General features: G+C 48.9%; 1 protein-coding gene across 2 annotated transcripts; it reads right to left on the bottom strand.

The window, feature by feature from the left end:
- Window positions 1-5,367: 5,367 nt before the first annotated feature.
- YWHAH (tyrosine 3-monooxygenase/tryptophan 5-monooxygenase activation protein eta) lies at window positions 5,368-15,178 on the bottom strand. Of its 2 annotated transcripts, none has more exons than XM_055549778.1 (2): window positions 14,882-15,178; window positions 5,368-6,816 (listed from the first exon to the last, which is right to left on the bottom strand). In XM_055549778.1, the coding sequence occupies exons 1-2, from the start codon at window positions 14,966-14,968 to the stop codon at window positions 6,163-6,165; spliced, it is 741 nt and encodes a 246-aa protein (XP_055405753.1). In that variant the 5' UTR covers window positions 14,969-15,178; the 3' UTR covers window positions 5,368-6,162. The 2 variants fall into 2 exon arrangements, with proteins under 2 accessions (XP_055405753.1, XP_055405752.1); XM_055549777.1 differs by lacking the exon at window positions 14,882-15,178 and adding an exon at window positions 9,297-9,805.
- Window positions 15,179-15,553: the final 375 nt, after the last annotated feature.

Raw genomic sequence — 15,553 nt, 5'->3', positions numbered from 1 at the left:
AGCCACTGTTGCCACTGTTTCCCCATCTATTTGCCATGAAGTGATGGGACCAGATGCCATGATCTTCATTTTCTGTTTAAGTTGGCTTAAAAGTTTAAGCCAACTTTTCACTCTCCTCTTTCACTTTCATCAAGAGCCATAAGGGTAGTGTCATCTGCATATCTGAGGTTATTGATATTTCTCCCAGCAGTGCTGGAGGTGAAAGCAAAACCCTGACTGTTTAATAGCAAGGCGTTGGGGTGGGGCGGGGTGGGTGGGGGGGTGGCGGAGTCGATGGGGAGGTGGATGGGGCGGGTGCCTGTGTGCAGATCTCTTACTCCCTTGTACCACCCCTGCCCCCAGGCTTTAGCCTCATGGGTGTGAACTGCTTGTTTTCAGGCTTTTTCTAAGATGCCCTTTTCCCAAGGGAGGCCAGGCTCATCTTCCTCCACCTGCAGCAGGCGTAGGATTGGAAGCAGGAGTGCAAACTGTGCTGTCTTCCCGGGAGCCAGCTGGTGAGGAGGAGGCTTCTCCCTCGGAGATCAGCCAGTCCTCATATCCTTGCCCCGCCTCTCCCACCTCTGTCCCACAGGCCGTGTGTCACGCGCATACCCACACTCCCACCCTCCTGCCCTCATCCTGATAGCTGCTGACACCCATCCATCCAGTCTATACTGGAAAACCATTCTGATTGCTTTACTCACTTCATTCAGCCTCAGCACAAATCAGTGGGGTGGGAACGCCTACTGTCATTATCCCCATTTTACAGAAGGGAAGCTGAGGCACAGAGGTCACTCCTCCTGGGGAGAGCAGCCTGGGGAAGGGCCCTAAAGCACAGATGATAGTGGCGAAGATGAAGAAGGTGGCCCTTGGAAATCCTGTCAGCTCCGTCTCCCAAATACATGCTGCTTATCCTCCATCTGACTGCCATCACCCAGCTCCCCTGTGCCAATCTCCCTCCTGGGCAAACTGCTCCCCTACTCTGCCCCACATTGCAACCAGATTTTGAAGATGCAAACAGGATTGTGTCTCCTGCTCCTCTGAACACATCCACGGGGGTGTCCAGCGCTCTGGCCACCTCTCCACTCTCATTTCCTGCTTGCCCACTCCCTCCTGCCCTGCAGTCTGACACAGCTTCCTTTCCGTTCTTGGTACTGTGCACACTCCCTTTGCAGATGCTGTTCCCTCTGCTGAACAGACTTCTCCCCACCTACGCCATCCCACCCCCCTCACCAAGGCCCCTCCTGCCACAGCTGCTGCAGGCACCCGTGGTGAACCCACCCCTGGGGCTCTGCACCTTCCCTTCTGAGCACTGCATTCAGTCTGCACTGCAGCACTCACCTGGTGACTGCGTGGTACCCCAGCCCCCCACCACACACACACACACACATCTGTGAGTTCTGTTAGGTGGGTTTTGCTCACTGTGGTATACCCAGTGCCTGCACACAGAAGAGCAGAATCCATGCTTGTGGGATGAGCCACAGGTGAGGAAGTAAAGCCAGGCACTAGCCTGACCCGGAGAAGGCAATGGCAGTCCACTCCAGTACTCATGCCTGGAAAATCCCATGCACCGAGGAGCCTGGTAGGCTGCAGTCCATTGGGTCGCTAAGAGTCGGACACGACTGAGCGACTTGACTTTCACTTTTCACTTTCATGCATTGGAGAAGGAAATGGCAACCCACTCCAGTGTTCTTGCCTGGAGAACCCCAGGGACAGCGGAGCCTGGTGGGCTGCCGTCTATGGGGTCGCACAGAGTCGGACACAACTGAAGCGACTTAGCAGCAGCAGCAGCAGCCTGACCTAGGCGGGAGCCACATGCCCCGGTTTGCTGGGGGAGGCCCAGTTTTCACCTGTCATCCGGTGTAACAATCATAGTGCTCTTATTTGCGCCCCAGTGTCCCAATTTGGTGACATATTAAATGGTCAACCTAGTTATTAGAAAGGAGAAGGGCTTTATCCCAGAGCTTCTTTTCCAACCCCCACATTGGCTTCCCATTTTTTTCCCTACAGGCCCAAAGCTTTTACATCTGGTTCTTGAGATCTTTGTAATAGCTCCCTACATTGCCCCCCAAGCCCCCAGAAATACATAAGAATTCTATTTGCCCATTTTACTGCAGAAGTATCCTCCTGGAGGGTTGCCATGGTGATTGAATGATGTCACTGCCTTAGAAACTGTTGCCTAGGAGATGAGTGATGTCACTTCCAGGAGATGATTGCCATGGAAACCCTCTTGGTGGAACTAGGGGGTGGCCAGGAACGCAAAGTGGGGTGTGGAGGGCGGATGCAAAAGGGACAAATGTGAAGGGCGGAAGGAAAAGGGAGGGGGAAAGCAGGAAAAAGGCCAGGAAAAGGATGGGGACCATCCCAGAGCAGTTGAAAATAACAGAATCATAGAATCTCCAAAATGCAAAACTACCCAGAGACCACCCCAAGCATCCGGCTCGTTTTTAGAGGTTGCTGAGAGGTCAGGACATGCTCAAACCAGTTTATAGGTGATGTTAGAACTAAGCTCAAGGACTCATGACTCTGTTTGGTTTTTCTTTTTTTTTTTTTTTTTTTTTGGCTACACCACTAGGCATACAGGATATTAATTTCCTGACCAGGGATCGAATCCGTGTGCCTTGCACTGGAAGCATGGAATCTTAACCACTGGACTGCCAGGGAAGTCCCGACCCTCAGTTTCTTAAGTGGCTCATTGGTAGATTTGGGTGTGGAAATGAAGGATTCCTTCTGTTCACTTTTCAAAATTTTGGTCTCAGGTCAGTCATTTACTCATGAAGTCAACAAATTCTTACTCTGAGTTGTGTGCTAGGCCCTGAGAACTTGAGTGGTATCTTTATAGTTACTATATTATGTTTGTATTGTATCCCCCGCCCTAGTTTTAGCCCCACAAGGACAGGTAATTCACCAAGGCATGCACCCCCAGCACCCTGACCAGTGCCTACCACATGGTAGGTAATGGGTTGTTGACAAGACGGGTGATAAACGCCGCCATGTGGTGCAGACCCACAGTACAGGAGCCCGGGGGCAGCTAAAGATGAAGGAATCCACTATCAAGTTCATTTTCCCACAAGCTGTGAGGCGCTTAAACCATTCCTATCTTCCAGGGTCTCTGTAAAGACTCAGAGACCAGGTACTTAGTGTCTGGAACACAGAAGGTGTTCAAAATGGTTGTGCCCATCAGCCTAACATCTGCCTTTTGTAACAGAAGATGATCTACTCAGTCCCACCCAGCTGTGACTCAGTGCCTGGGCCTGCCCCATAGCTGGGGGTTGGGGGGAGGGGGGGTCCTTTTGAGAACCGAGGACTCCCTTGGCCTCTGGCAGGGCCCGACAGCGGAATGCAGCCTACTTTGCAGAACCAAGCAGCGCCCTGAGCTTCCCAATCCCAAGTGATCTGAGATGGCCAAGCATTTACCCGACAATAGCGCCATTATCAAGAATCCTCCCCTTTCCTCCCAAACAAATGGACCTTTGAGCAGGGTTTGAGGAGTTACTGAAAATCTGAGTATTAGCACCAATACTCTTAGAGATGTTCCTTGCCAAGTATATTTCGTTGAACTGTAAGTGAAATATTAAAAGCACTGAAAAGTGCCCCAGAACAAGATGTGTGTGACATCCAGTTTTTATTCTCAACCCCAAGACTGTAGCCCAGTGAAAAAAAAACCATGAACAAGGATTCAGGGGATCTGAATGCTAATCTCGGTTCTGGCACTAACTTTGCAGTGTGACTCTATTCATTTCTCTGGTCTCATTTCCCCTGCGGTAACACTGAGATGACCCTATTTCATTCCATAAATTTATCTTGACAAGCTTTTTATCATTTTCCTTTGATCTTGACAAGTTTTAAAACATCAGAGCATGCAGAACTGGAAGGAAGCCTTTGAGACCACGCAACAGAGATGCTTTCAGCTTTACATCATGTGTAATTTCAGGTCCTCTCAAAGAACCCTGTTTATTACTTGTGGGATTGACTGGAATTATGTGTCCATACTTCCCCACACCATGTTCCCAGACCCAAGAGGATGCCTTGCACATGGTACTTAAGAGTTGAATTAAAATTTATATTCCAAATTAGATGAGGGACCTGAACCTAGAAGGTTGTCAGCTGCCTGGGGCCCACCAGAGGGCAGTTAGGACTCTGAATCAGAGACTGTGGATGAAGACAGCCTTAGATCATGGGCAGAGGCTGTCCTATGATTCCAGAGGTCTGCCAGCTCTGCACCTATTTCCTCCCCCTGTAAGGGAACCAAATTTTTCATAAGATGGCTGTGAAGTGAAAATGTGAATGCTTTTTCTAAATCCCTTTTTGTGAGGGGCATTCCTAATGTAAGAAGTTATAACATTTGAAGTATTTTCATCAAAGCCAAGTGCCTTAGCCACATAAAGCTTGTAGCTTTAAAATACCTGACCTACTAATTGAAGCAAAACTCACTAATGATTTTTGCTAGCAATTAGGTCAACCTGAAATAGCTTCCTGAGGACAACTCATTATCATGTGGGTCTATCAGGATGAGAAAACAGGTTAAGTGTCCGTGCTGATGAGTTCTGTGCCCCACAACGTAGGACCAAGGACAGAGACTGGGCATGGCCACCTTCACCAGCCTAGCGTTAAGCTTCAGTCGAGAAGGCCCTAAGGTGCTTAGGGCCTTCGTGTAACTGAACCAACCCACTTGACAAGCATATCCAGTCCCGAGTACCAGGCTGGCAGTGCCAGAAATCATAAGGGGCTGGAGTTCAAGGGTCCAGTTGGTGACACAGGGCTTCAGGAGTGGCCTGGGGAGGAGGCAGATGGCGGGGGGAGCGTGGGGGGGCTGGGGTGGGGGGAGGTGCACGGGGAGTACACTAGGGGCCAGGCCTTTCTTGTTCTTAAAACTCAGAGGGAGTTCTGTTACCCTATTTTAAAGAATACTCAGCTTTCTTAATAATGATTGCTAAAGATTGTATTGGGTATCCAAGCTGTGTCCCTAGTTAACATTTTATTCCACGTAGTGCAGAAAAAATATTAAGAAAAATGGTGAACACGTACCTACTTTGTGTGTTAAAAAGCAACCAACGTTCTGTGGGGTGGCTGGAGCTACACCCTTGAAGTCAGACACAGACCCACCTTCCAGAGAGGCTGTGCCTCAGAAGACGCACTAGGGTCTTCCGTTTAAAGGAACCAGCAACAGGAAAAGGGGACCAGAGAGGCCACATTACCTGGGTTCAGAGAAAACTACTTAAAATTCATGAGTCTTATGTGTATGCCGCAAAACCTGTGATGGAATCGGGGGGCACAGATTCTATTCCAGAAATGCTTTGGAGTTTGGAGAGATCGAATCAGGGTTCAGAGCGGGGAGCTGCGACAGCTCTTCAAGAGTGAGAGAAATGAAGACCATACACGTAGAGGTAATATCCCCAAAGCAGCATTTTTATTTACCCACTGAATTCCAAAACATTTAATTTAGGAGTCTGGCATTTCATAATCACCCATCTTGATTGACATGGGCTGACACACATGGCGCTGTCAGGATACACAAGGACGATAGCCAAAGAGTTACAAAAAATAAATCCATGATTCTTAAACAATTGCAACCAAAAAAAAAAAAAAGTTACAGGTATCAAAACTTTAGATGCATTGCATTGAAAAGAAGGTTTGTGCACGTCATAATTTAAACAGGCGAACAAGGTGCTACTGAAACCTCACGTTAAAGTTTATTATTAAGCTGATGGAAAGGAGCAAGTGGTCTCTCGTCCCAGCTTCCCTTAATGGTTTTCCATTAGCTAAGAAAGAAGAGGGAGGGGTGAATTCACTTTTGCATGCACAGATGTACTGCTTTAACAAAACACTAGCAGCTGGTTTGAAGTGGACCATTTAAATACCAACTGTAGCCTGTGTGGCTAATTCTCCTCTCTAACTTTCTGAGGCTTTCGCCTGCAATTCACCTAAACAGGCAAGCAAACGACAATGCCTTCTTCAGAACGCACCTGTCTGCACAGTCCAAAAAGGGAGCTCCTGTGGGCTCAAAGCAACCGTCAGTCCAGCAATGCCCATGAATTAATTTATCTGGAACTGCTTCCCGGGGGCGGACAGCAGGTCTGAGTAGCTGTGCTGCCGTACAGATAGGTTGAGCACTGGATACTTAGTGAGTGTGGCGAGAGGGGACTGGTGGTGATGGGGCGGGGGCGGGGCAGGCCAAGGCGCTCAGTTGCCTTCTCCGGCTTCCTCGTCCTGCTGGTCGCTCGTCCAGAGGGTGAGGTTGTCTCGCAGCAGCTGCATGATGAGCGTGGAGTCCTTATAGGAATCCTCGTTTAGTGTGTCCAGCTCGGCTATGGCGTCGTCGAAGGCTTGTTTGGCTAGGAGGCAGGCCTGCTCAGGCGCATTCTGGATCTCGTAGTAGAACACGGAGAAGTTGAGGGCCAGGCCCAGCCGGATGGGGTGTGTGGGCTGCATGTGCTCCTTGCTAATCTCGAAGGCTTCCTTGTAGGCCGCCTCTGAGGCCTCCACCACACTGTTCTTCTTCTCGCCAGAAGCCACCTCGGCCAGGTAGCGGTAGTAGTCGCCCTTCATCTTCAGGTAGAAGACCTTGCTCTCGTACTGGAAGTCATTGCAGTTCTTGATGAGGAACTTGTCCAGCAGCGCCAGCACGTCGTTGCACACCGTCTCCAGCTCCTTCTCAATCTTCTCCCGGTAGGCCTTCACCTTCTCCAGCTTCTTCTCATTCCCATCAGCCATGGTCTTCTGCTCGATGCTGCTGATGACCCTCCAGGAAGACCGCCGGGCACCAACCACGTTCTTGTAGGCCACGGAGAGGAGGTTCCGGTCTTCGTTGGAGAGAGGTTCATTGAGCTCAGTCACCTGCAACAGCCCCGAAAGATAAACACTGAGACCCAAGTTCGAAAACCTGGGAGAGAGATCTTCCCTTCAACCCCGTCAACAAGCCTCCTGAAAAACAGGGATTATGTGGTACTTCCCTGGTGATCCCATTGTTAAGATTCCATGCTCCCAGTGCAGGGGGCACGGGTTCGATCCCTTGGTCAGGGAACTAAGATGCCATATGCCGCACACTATGGACAAAAAATATCCAAAATGAAACAGAATTAGAGAAGCCACTCAAGAAAATCCAACTGGACAAGGACCCTATAGTCTCAAGGGAGACTACAGTCTAACAGAAGAGGCAGATACCAACTCAAAAATATTAGCAGTAAGAACTTTGAGAGATTCATAATTCAGGCCTTGTGCCAAGTTCTTAAAAAGTGAAACAAGCAATTGTCTATCACCACTTCCCTCCTCAATAAATCCCAGACAAAATATAAACACCCTCCCTCTTCTAACTTCCCCCATTTCCCTATCCCCAGGACTCTTCCTCTTCTGCTACAAGACCTTAGCCGGAGATGGTCTCCCCTTCTGCCCAGTCCATCAACCCAACCACACTTCATTCTCCACAGCATCTTCAGCTGCAAGCTGCCCGACATTCCCCAGGAGGCTTGCCCACAAGCTGGGCTCCTCAGTACCACCACACAGATAGGAGTGGTGTCCACACAGGTCTGAAGTAATCCCCTAGTCTCTACTCATCCACATTCCCAGGTCCTTCAAGACCTGGAACCCCACTTGTGTTCTCCAAAGACTGCCTTTAGACACTCACCTACTCATATCGCTTTACTACAAGTATAAAAAGATTTTATATTTTCCTGATAATTTGGCCTTTTATGGAAGCAACCCATATAAATCAAAATTCTATCTCAAATACTATGACAAATCTCAGAATGCCTGAATCCTTTAGAATGACACTTTTCTAGGACAATATTGCATAAAACAAAATGTGAGGCAAGAACAGAATTTGGAAAGCTCCTCAGATCTTCCAGTAAGCAAATCCCAACTAAGGCCACTTGATATTAAAGTGCAAGTGACATCCATAAGGAGTCACTATATAATATACTTCATCCTGTGACCAATAAAACTGCTTTTGTTGGGCTATTGCAAAGACACCTCAAGATATGTCCCCAGAGTATATCATTAAAATTGAGTGCATACCTGAAATATTTATATATCACACAGTGTTTGTATAAGAGGCAGTATCATTACTCAGAAAAATCCTAAGACATCTGGAGCATAGCCTGAGCTAGTTGTGTGACCTTCAACAGAATACAACTTTTCTGGGCATCAAAAGTCAAATTAGTGAAGCCAGCCCAAACAACCTCCAAGGATTTCTTCAGCTCTAAAACCCTAGGATTGTTCTTCCTGAACAGTAACAGGTGTGGTTAAGGCCTGAGGTTGGTACTATAACGTGTGGGTGCATCTGTGGGTCCCAGGAATCCACAGGTCTGATCCTTTCTCCATCCAGAATAAACCGCCAAAAAAGGCTACTGGGTAATATTTGTAATGACACCTTCACAAGAAACACTAGGGCCTAGGAGTGTCAGTGTTTATGTAACGATCACCTGGTCGCCTGCCAGTCTGAATGAATCACTATCAGCATCAGCTGAGTGTGACTAACAGCTAAACAAGCATTGTTCTCAGAACCCCAGCCAGGGCCTAACTAGGAAACAACTGCATATGTTTAAATATAGTGTTTTTTAATACTCCTGGATTACAACTTGGCTAATAAAAGGAAACTTTTGGGAGGAAGCTAGCTTTATTACTTGATCAGGTAACTAAAGAAAATTGGGAGTTTGCCCCAGATTGGAAAATTATAGACTAAAGTGAAATCCGATGGCCTGTTGTAAAACAAGATTTACAGCCAGTCTTGGCTGTTGATACTTACTGCAAATAACCTTCGCTAATGTTTGCTAGTGCGAATTCTCAACACTTCAACTTCCAAAATACAGGAGCCAGGATACTTAAAGACAAGTCTGGTCACCCACTAAGAGGGGTAGATCCTGAGGACAATGCGATGCAGGACAGCAAAGTAGGAACTGCTTGTCCCAACCAACCATCAGAGGAGCCTAGCGGGACAGCCACCTGTGGATTCAGCAGAGATTACTTCCTGCATCTCTAGGATTACAAGTTTCCAAACAGCTAATTAGGAACAGAAAGAGTAGACACGGAATTCTCAAGACAGGAGAGACCTAGACAAGGATTCTCGGCCTTCTTTCTCCTCTGATGCTGGTTCCAGCACTCTCATGTCCATCACATGCCAGCTGTGCCCAGAGCAACAACCCCCCGACACTTAGTCCCCACATGGCCACGCCAGCTTTGAGGGACTCCACCTCTGCTCACTGCCCCTCTGCCGTCTGGTTCTCCTGCCCCACTCCCCACCCCAGGTAATCCTACTTAGATGCTTCCTGAAAACCTTAAGACTGTTGAAGCTTTCCCATTTGGGAAGGCTCTCCTCCCACCTCCTCTGAGGACCGGCCTCCCTGCCAGTCATTCTGTTCATGTCTGTCCTCACCAGGGAGCCTCTGGCTGCACCAGCTCCCTTCACCCTCTGAAAGCATCCAATGACCTGGCTAGTTACGAATTCATTTATCTTCTTGTGACACCATTGGCTTATTCAACAATCCCCAAGGGCCTCCTCCCACTAACTCAAAGGGCAATAAGCTATGTGTTTGTGAGTAAAAATAGACCTGCTGCCAAAAATAGCGCATGAACTATTTGGGAAAACTTAAAGTTCTCAATCTGGGAAACATCCAACCTCAAAAGTAACACTGAACAAACAAGTTTAAAAAAAAAAAAAATCACCCCTGAGCTGCCAGACCACATGGCTCAAGCTGTTTAGATACTCCTCCTCCCCAAGAAGCCTTCTCATCCTTCATGGCCACATACACTCCTACCACTCATTACAACCACCCACACCCGCATGCTACCAACAAGCTTGCTTTTGATATAGAAGTTTACAACAGGGGAAAAAAAAAAAACACCTCAAGAACAATTACATAAACATAACTACATGATAGTCTTTAAGCCTCTTTGGCAGAACCCTGTATAGATTTTTAAAAAAGAAAAGTGAGCTCGAAGAATGAAAGCTTTTTTTAGGCTGATTCTTTCCCAAGTTAATGCCCCCCAAAGTGAGGATTCTGCCTGGTGCCCCACTGGCAAGGCACCCATCATTGGTCTCCACTTGCCCTGACCTGGAAAGACCACCTTCTGTCCTCACCAGGCAGAAGCTGCAGGTCCTGCAAGGCCAGGAAGGGACCCGGCTTTGAGATCACAGCAGGTTGAGTTCAGCTAGTGACTATTCCCTCTAAGCTCACTATTGGTCAAAATAGCTACCCTTGTATCATTAAGAAACCACTGTTGTCTTGCTCTGGGCTTTAAGTAGACATTTTCATGGGCCGTGACCGGCATTAAATACAACCCCATCTGAACAGGGTTACTGCACACTACTGCCCTGAGGCAGCAGGTCTGAAATCTTCAGCAGCTGTGCGGATTCCAACCACAGAAGTGCCAAAACCCACCACTAAGGAGGGGACACCACTGCAGGGTGAGGAGCAGGAGGGGCAGTTTTGACTGGCTTCAGCCTGGACACTTGGGAGAATCTGACCAACCTAAACACTGAAACTTAGGGGGTCTCTAGGATTGTAAAATATACTGAACACAATATGGAGAAACAATCTTTTAAAACTATAATTTAACATAGTCTTGCACTTCTCAAGTCATAGCAGGAATTCAATTAATACTTTGCTTCCTAAGCTTAAAAAAAAAAAAACAAAAAACTGGTCTTTAAGAGACCAAGCATAATCCAGTTATGTTCCCCTGCTGTACCTAAGACCCATAAGAGGCAGATTCTGTTTTTAATTAAACTTGACATAAATGACTTCTACCTAATAGAGGGAATTATTTGTCCCGTAAGCCCACTTATGTGACTGGCTCGGAACCTAAGTGACCAATGATGACAATGGCTATAGAACCAGAAAGTATACGAGAAAGAAACTTGATCCCTCAGCCTCATGGGGCATCATCACTGAGTTAAAGGGAGAGCTCTAAACTTGAGAGCCGAAATCGTCACTTTACAGCTCGACCTTGAGGAAATTCATCTCTTCAAATCTCGTTTGTAAAATGGAGTTAGTAACAGGATCCATCCAGAGTTGTTCTCAAGAGTAAATGAGAACGTACACATGGAATCAAAGCTACCCTTTACTGAGTGCCTAGTAGGTGAAACGGTAAATTCAATAAACCTGATGACCTGTAACATGGAACACACACTTGGGGTATCACCCCCCCCCCCGTCATTATTTCTGAAAAAGTGTGACACTGAAGTCGTATCACTAGTATTAAGTTCCAGACAAAGATGAGAAAATACATTTTTGTTTTCTTTAAAGGAAAGGTGGGGTTTTTGACAGCGGGAGCTCTTCTGGGGATAATTTAGCAACCCCAAATCCAGATGGGGACAGCTGTCAATGCAGCAAAGCTATGTAAACTGCTCACCAAGTGAATGTCTTTTAACTGAGAATATTGCAGGACTAATGCAGAGCCCTCTTTCTTCCTCAGCCGTTAAGACAAAGTGATACTTACATGGGCAACACGGCTTGATGGTTCACGCACATTTCAAATGGTAGTACCAATGTGGCTGTATGATGCCACACTGATCACAGTTCTGGTCCACCTCAAAATCATCCTGTTTCCATATCTGCAACATGGGTTAAGTCCCACCTAGGACACTCAGCCGTGCTCTAACCTTTCACAGAGCACTTGCTCACTCCCTACTTCCTAAGATCTTACAGCTACGGCACTGGGCTGGGCCTCAAAAGCTGCAGCTTTGTTGCCTGCACGTAAGATTTCTACAGATAGCCTTCAAGTCCTTCAGGTATATTTCTCTCCGTCCTTTGTCAATGACTGTGCAACAATATTAGAACACACCACGCCATGCCAAGTAATTTTGACATTTTATAACTTCATGATTGCCACCTCCGTTTCAGTATGACTAAGGGTAGTGACATGACTGAATGATGTCTATCCATGAGTATTCACTAGAAATCTATCTGATCAATTACTTTCCTTAGATCACTTAGTTTTATGCATTAATATTTTTATCTCACATTATGGGTTTATCTTATAGTTCTCATGAGAAACTAGGCTCATTTTATGAGGTGATGAACTGTATAAGATCATTCTAAGCCTGGTCTGAAAAGGATTTGGGTTCCAGAATCTTTCACAACTTTTCTTCCCACTGTTTCACTCTATGTAAGCAGCTAAGTGTGAGATGAGCTGGAAGATACACCTTTACTTAACTTCAAAAACATTTCTTGCCTCTTCAAATTAGGGGATGAGGCAGGGAACTGCAGCTCTCAACTGATGTGAACAAACACCTTTGTTTTCAACATGCGTGATTTTTTTTAGGCCTTACCGACATCCTCCTCCAGGTGACGCTGGTAGCATATGGAACATCAGTCATTACAGGCAGGCAATATTATTAGGTATCATTTAGATGATAAAGGAAACAGAAAACAAGTTAGAAAAATGAAAGCTAAAAACTCATTTGACAGGAACACCAACATAACTAGTTCTGACCCTCAGAGGACCAGGAGACAAGAGATGTGCGCTTCAAGGTCACAGAGTGGCCGCATCAGAGCATTCCCTCACTCAGGCGCCTTACAGCAGTCTACTTACCTGCCCTGAAGAGAACCCCCATAAACCCAGAGAGTTAACAGAATCCCAAATCCTCCCAAAACCTGTATTTCAGGCCTAGGATATTAGTGAAATAGGGACTAAGCCTTCTAAATAACATTAAAAATTTAACGTTCAAACGTCAACTTAGGTAAAATGTGAGAAAGTTTTCCACTAACCTTGCTGAGTCCTTTCCAACAAATATATCCATTAATTTAGATGAGAAAAAAAATGTTTCTTTAATAGAAGAAACAGGCATATTGACCAAAAAAGTTCTCGTTTTAACAGGAGTTACCTTGAGGGACTGGTCTCACAATTCTGAGATGACTAGAGCTTGGATTGAATTTTCAGGAGCCTATCCAACCCACCAATTATTTCTGATACCGATGTTATGTTTCCAATACACGTTTGCAAAATCCTACCTTAACGTCTCATAGAAAATCTGTGGACACAAGTAGGAAGCTACAGGAAAGCATTTTTCAAGCCTGCTTACAAAGAGCAGAAAATCAATTATTTTTTCTCTGCAAACTCTATTCCTTTCCTGTTACATCTCTGCACTCTCTCCTTACTTCTCATTTCAAATTTCCTGTTTCCCACAGCTCCACAACTGCCTTCTAGTCATTTCCCCATAATCTCAATCACTTTGTTTCCAGCTCCTTTTTTAGTCCCCAGAAGGCTTCTAACACTGCAGTCTTCAGGTCCCACTGGCAGGACAGGGGAGGGCCTCACTAAAACGTCCAAAGAGCAGCCTCAACCTGCACAACCCCAGTGCCACTCAGCGACTAGGGAGAAGAGGCGCACTTTAGTGTGGCTTGCTGAGTGGACAGAAGTGGCTTTATCCCAAAGATTAAGCTCAGGACTCCTTGCGAAGAAATGCACTCATAGTCAATCTTATTTCTGTAAAATCTGCTAAATTATTAAATCTTCTTTTTTCTTATGAGACTCTCAGAATTACATAGACTTCAGGTTCCAAACCTACATCGTCCCTGGCGTGGATGAAAAGCTCCTTCTTATCTAGCCCATAACACCCTGCTTGGGCTCAACTGGAGATAACCAATGAGTCAACAAATGGGCGGTGGTGATAGGCGGTGGTGATGGTGGTTTCCAGACACCTGGTTCAAGGTATGATGTGGAGGACATGGAAAAGATAATGCTTCAAATACCCTCCTTACCTGGATAATCCTAAATTTGGACCCCCACAACAGATTTTGTATTAATAACAAAAGCCTTAAAAGGAGCTTTTCACATGACTCTGAAATTTTAGAGAGCCACTGTATTTGAGGATTTTTCAGTACCAAATCCCCTCCCAAGCCAGGATAAAAGGGCAAAGGAGCTAAATAACACAGGACAGTCATTCTTGACCTTAAACCCACTGGCACTTGCCTTGAGGGATGGGTCAAGGGCAGCTCTGAGTCCCACCCCCCGAGTATCTGAGTCTGCAGGTCTAGGGTGGGGCCCCAGAGGATCCGCCCCCGTCTCAGGAGGTTGTGCGCTGGGTGAACAGGGCAGGTTGCCCACTGTGGCTCTAGCCCTGTGACCTTGACGCAGAGAGAAGTAATGTTCATTTAGAGAAGACATGAAATACTACGAGGAGACAGAGCAGTGAGGGGGTCGCTGGAACTCTAGGTCTCAGACACGCAGGTGGTGTCTAATCCAAGGCACTGGGCAGGGTGTGGCCGGCCAGGCTTCCTTCCCCGGAAACGGAGCTGCAGGCGGGTCTCCGAGGATCTCGAGCGGGCAAAGGCACATGGGTTCGGCTCGCCCAGGAGTCGCAACCCGTTTGGGGTTCCAGGCAGATGGGCGCAGCATCCGACATGGGAGGGGGCCCCACGCCCTCGCCTGACTGCAGGGTAGGGGTCTCGGCACACAAAGCGGACCCCGGGCGTGGGAGGATGGAACTAGAGTGGTTCCGGAGAGCAGAACGAAAGCGCATCGGGATTACACCGACTTCGGGTCGTGGCAGCGGAAACCAGTGGAGACAGGGCGCCACTCACTAGGTGATTCTTTATTACAAGTTGGGGTGCATGGAGGAAAGCGAGAGGGGGTGCCCCAGCCTGGCGGAACGGACCGGAGGAGGAATGCGGGTCCCCCACGCTCCCCCGGGCACCCTCCCCCATTCGGGGCTCCAAGCTAGGATGCCGCGCCCCCCATCCGCCCGCGGGGTCCCCGCTGCGCCCCCTCCCTGGAGACCCCACCCCGCCCAGCCGCAAGAAATGGCGGGACGCGCGGCGGGCGCGGGAAGCGAGGGCTGCGGGCCGGCGGCCGCGCCCAGCCGGGCGGCGGGCTCGCCCCGGGCCCGAAGGGGCTGCCGCCGGGCCGCCCACCCCTCCCCTACGCCGGGCCCCCGGCCGACCGCCCGGGCTCCCGGCGCGCTCACCGCCTTCATGGCGGAGGCCATGTCGTCGTAGCGCTCCGCCTGCTCGGCCAGCCGCGCCCGCTGCAGCAGCTGCTCGCGGTCCCCCATGTCGCTGAGCCCGGCCTCGATTCCCGCTCCGCTCGCTCGCCCGCGCGTCCTCTCCGGTCGCCGCGGAGGCCGCCGCCGCGCACGCGCAGTGGCTTGCCGGCCGGCCGAGGCTGCAGGCAGCAAGCAGCGCCTCTTGCCCTCTCGCTGGCTCGCCCGGCGCTCTGTGGCTCGCGCCGCGGACGCCGCCGAGGGAGGACAGGCGGCCGCGCGGGGGGGGGATGGGAGGACGAGAGGACGCCTGCGCAGTGGGAGCTGCCGGGCCGGGCGGCGCGGAGCGGCGCGAGTGGGAGGGGGGGAAGGGCGGCCCGGCCCTAACGGTCTATTTCAAGGTGACGTCACCTTCTATAAATAGCTGCGGCCACCGCCCCGCCCCAGAGTCGCGCAGGCGCCGTGCGAGTGCTGCATTTTACCGCCGCAGAGGTGGGAAGTGCGAGAGGGGAGACTCGGGGTGGGGACTGCGGAGCCGGGCCGCGGGCCGCGGTAACGGAGGCCTCGCAGGCCGCGCACTGTCACGGCCCCAGCCGGAAAGGCGGCTCGGAGTTCAGGATAGACGTCTGGCTTGAGGAGGGACCCAAAAGCAAATAC

The sequence above is a fragment of the Bubalus kerabau genome, chromosome 16 (assembly GCF_029407905.1).
Source record: "Bubalus kerabau isolate K-KA32 ecotype Philippines breed swamp buffalo chromosome 16, PCC_UOA_SB_1v2, whole genome shotgun sequence".
Lineage (NCBI taxonomy): Eukaryota > Metazoa > Chordata > Mammalia > Artiodactyla > Bovidae > Bubalus > Bubalus kerabau.
Note: the sequence above shows the minus strand (reverse complement) of the source record. Positions and strands in the feature narration are given on the sequence as shown.

Coding starts and splice junctions, on each gene's coding strand:
- YWHAH (XM_055549777.1), bottom strand. CDS start 9,395: ATGCTTTCAGAGGGTGAAGGGAGCTGGTGCAGCCAGAGGCTCCCTGGT. Junction 6,817..9,296: donor GAGGCCGGTCCTCAGAGGAG/GTGGGAGGAGAG, acceptor GGGCTGTTGCAG/GTGACTGAGCTCAATGAACC.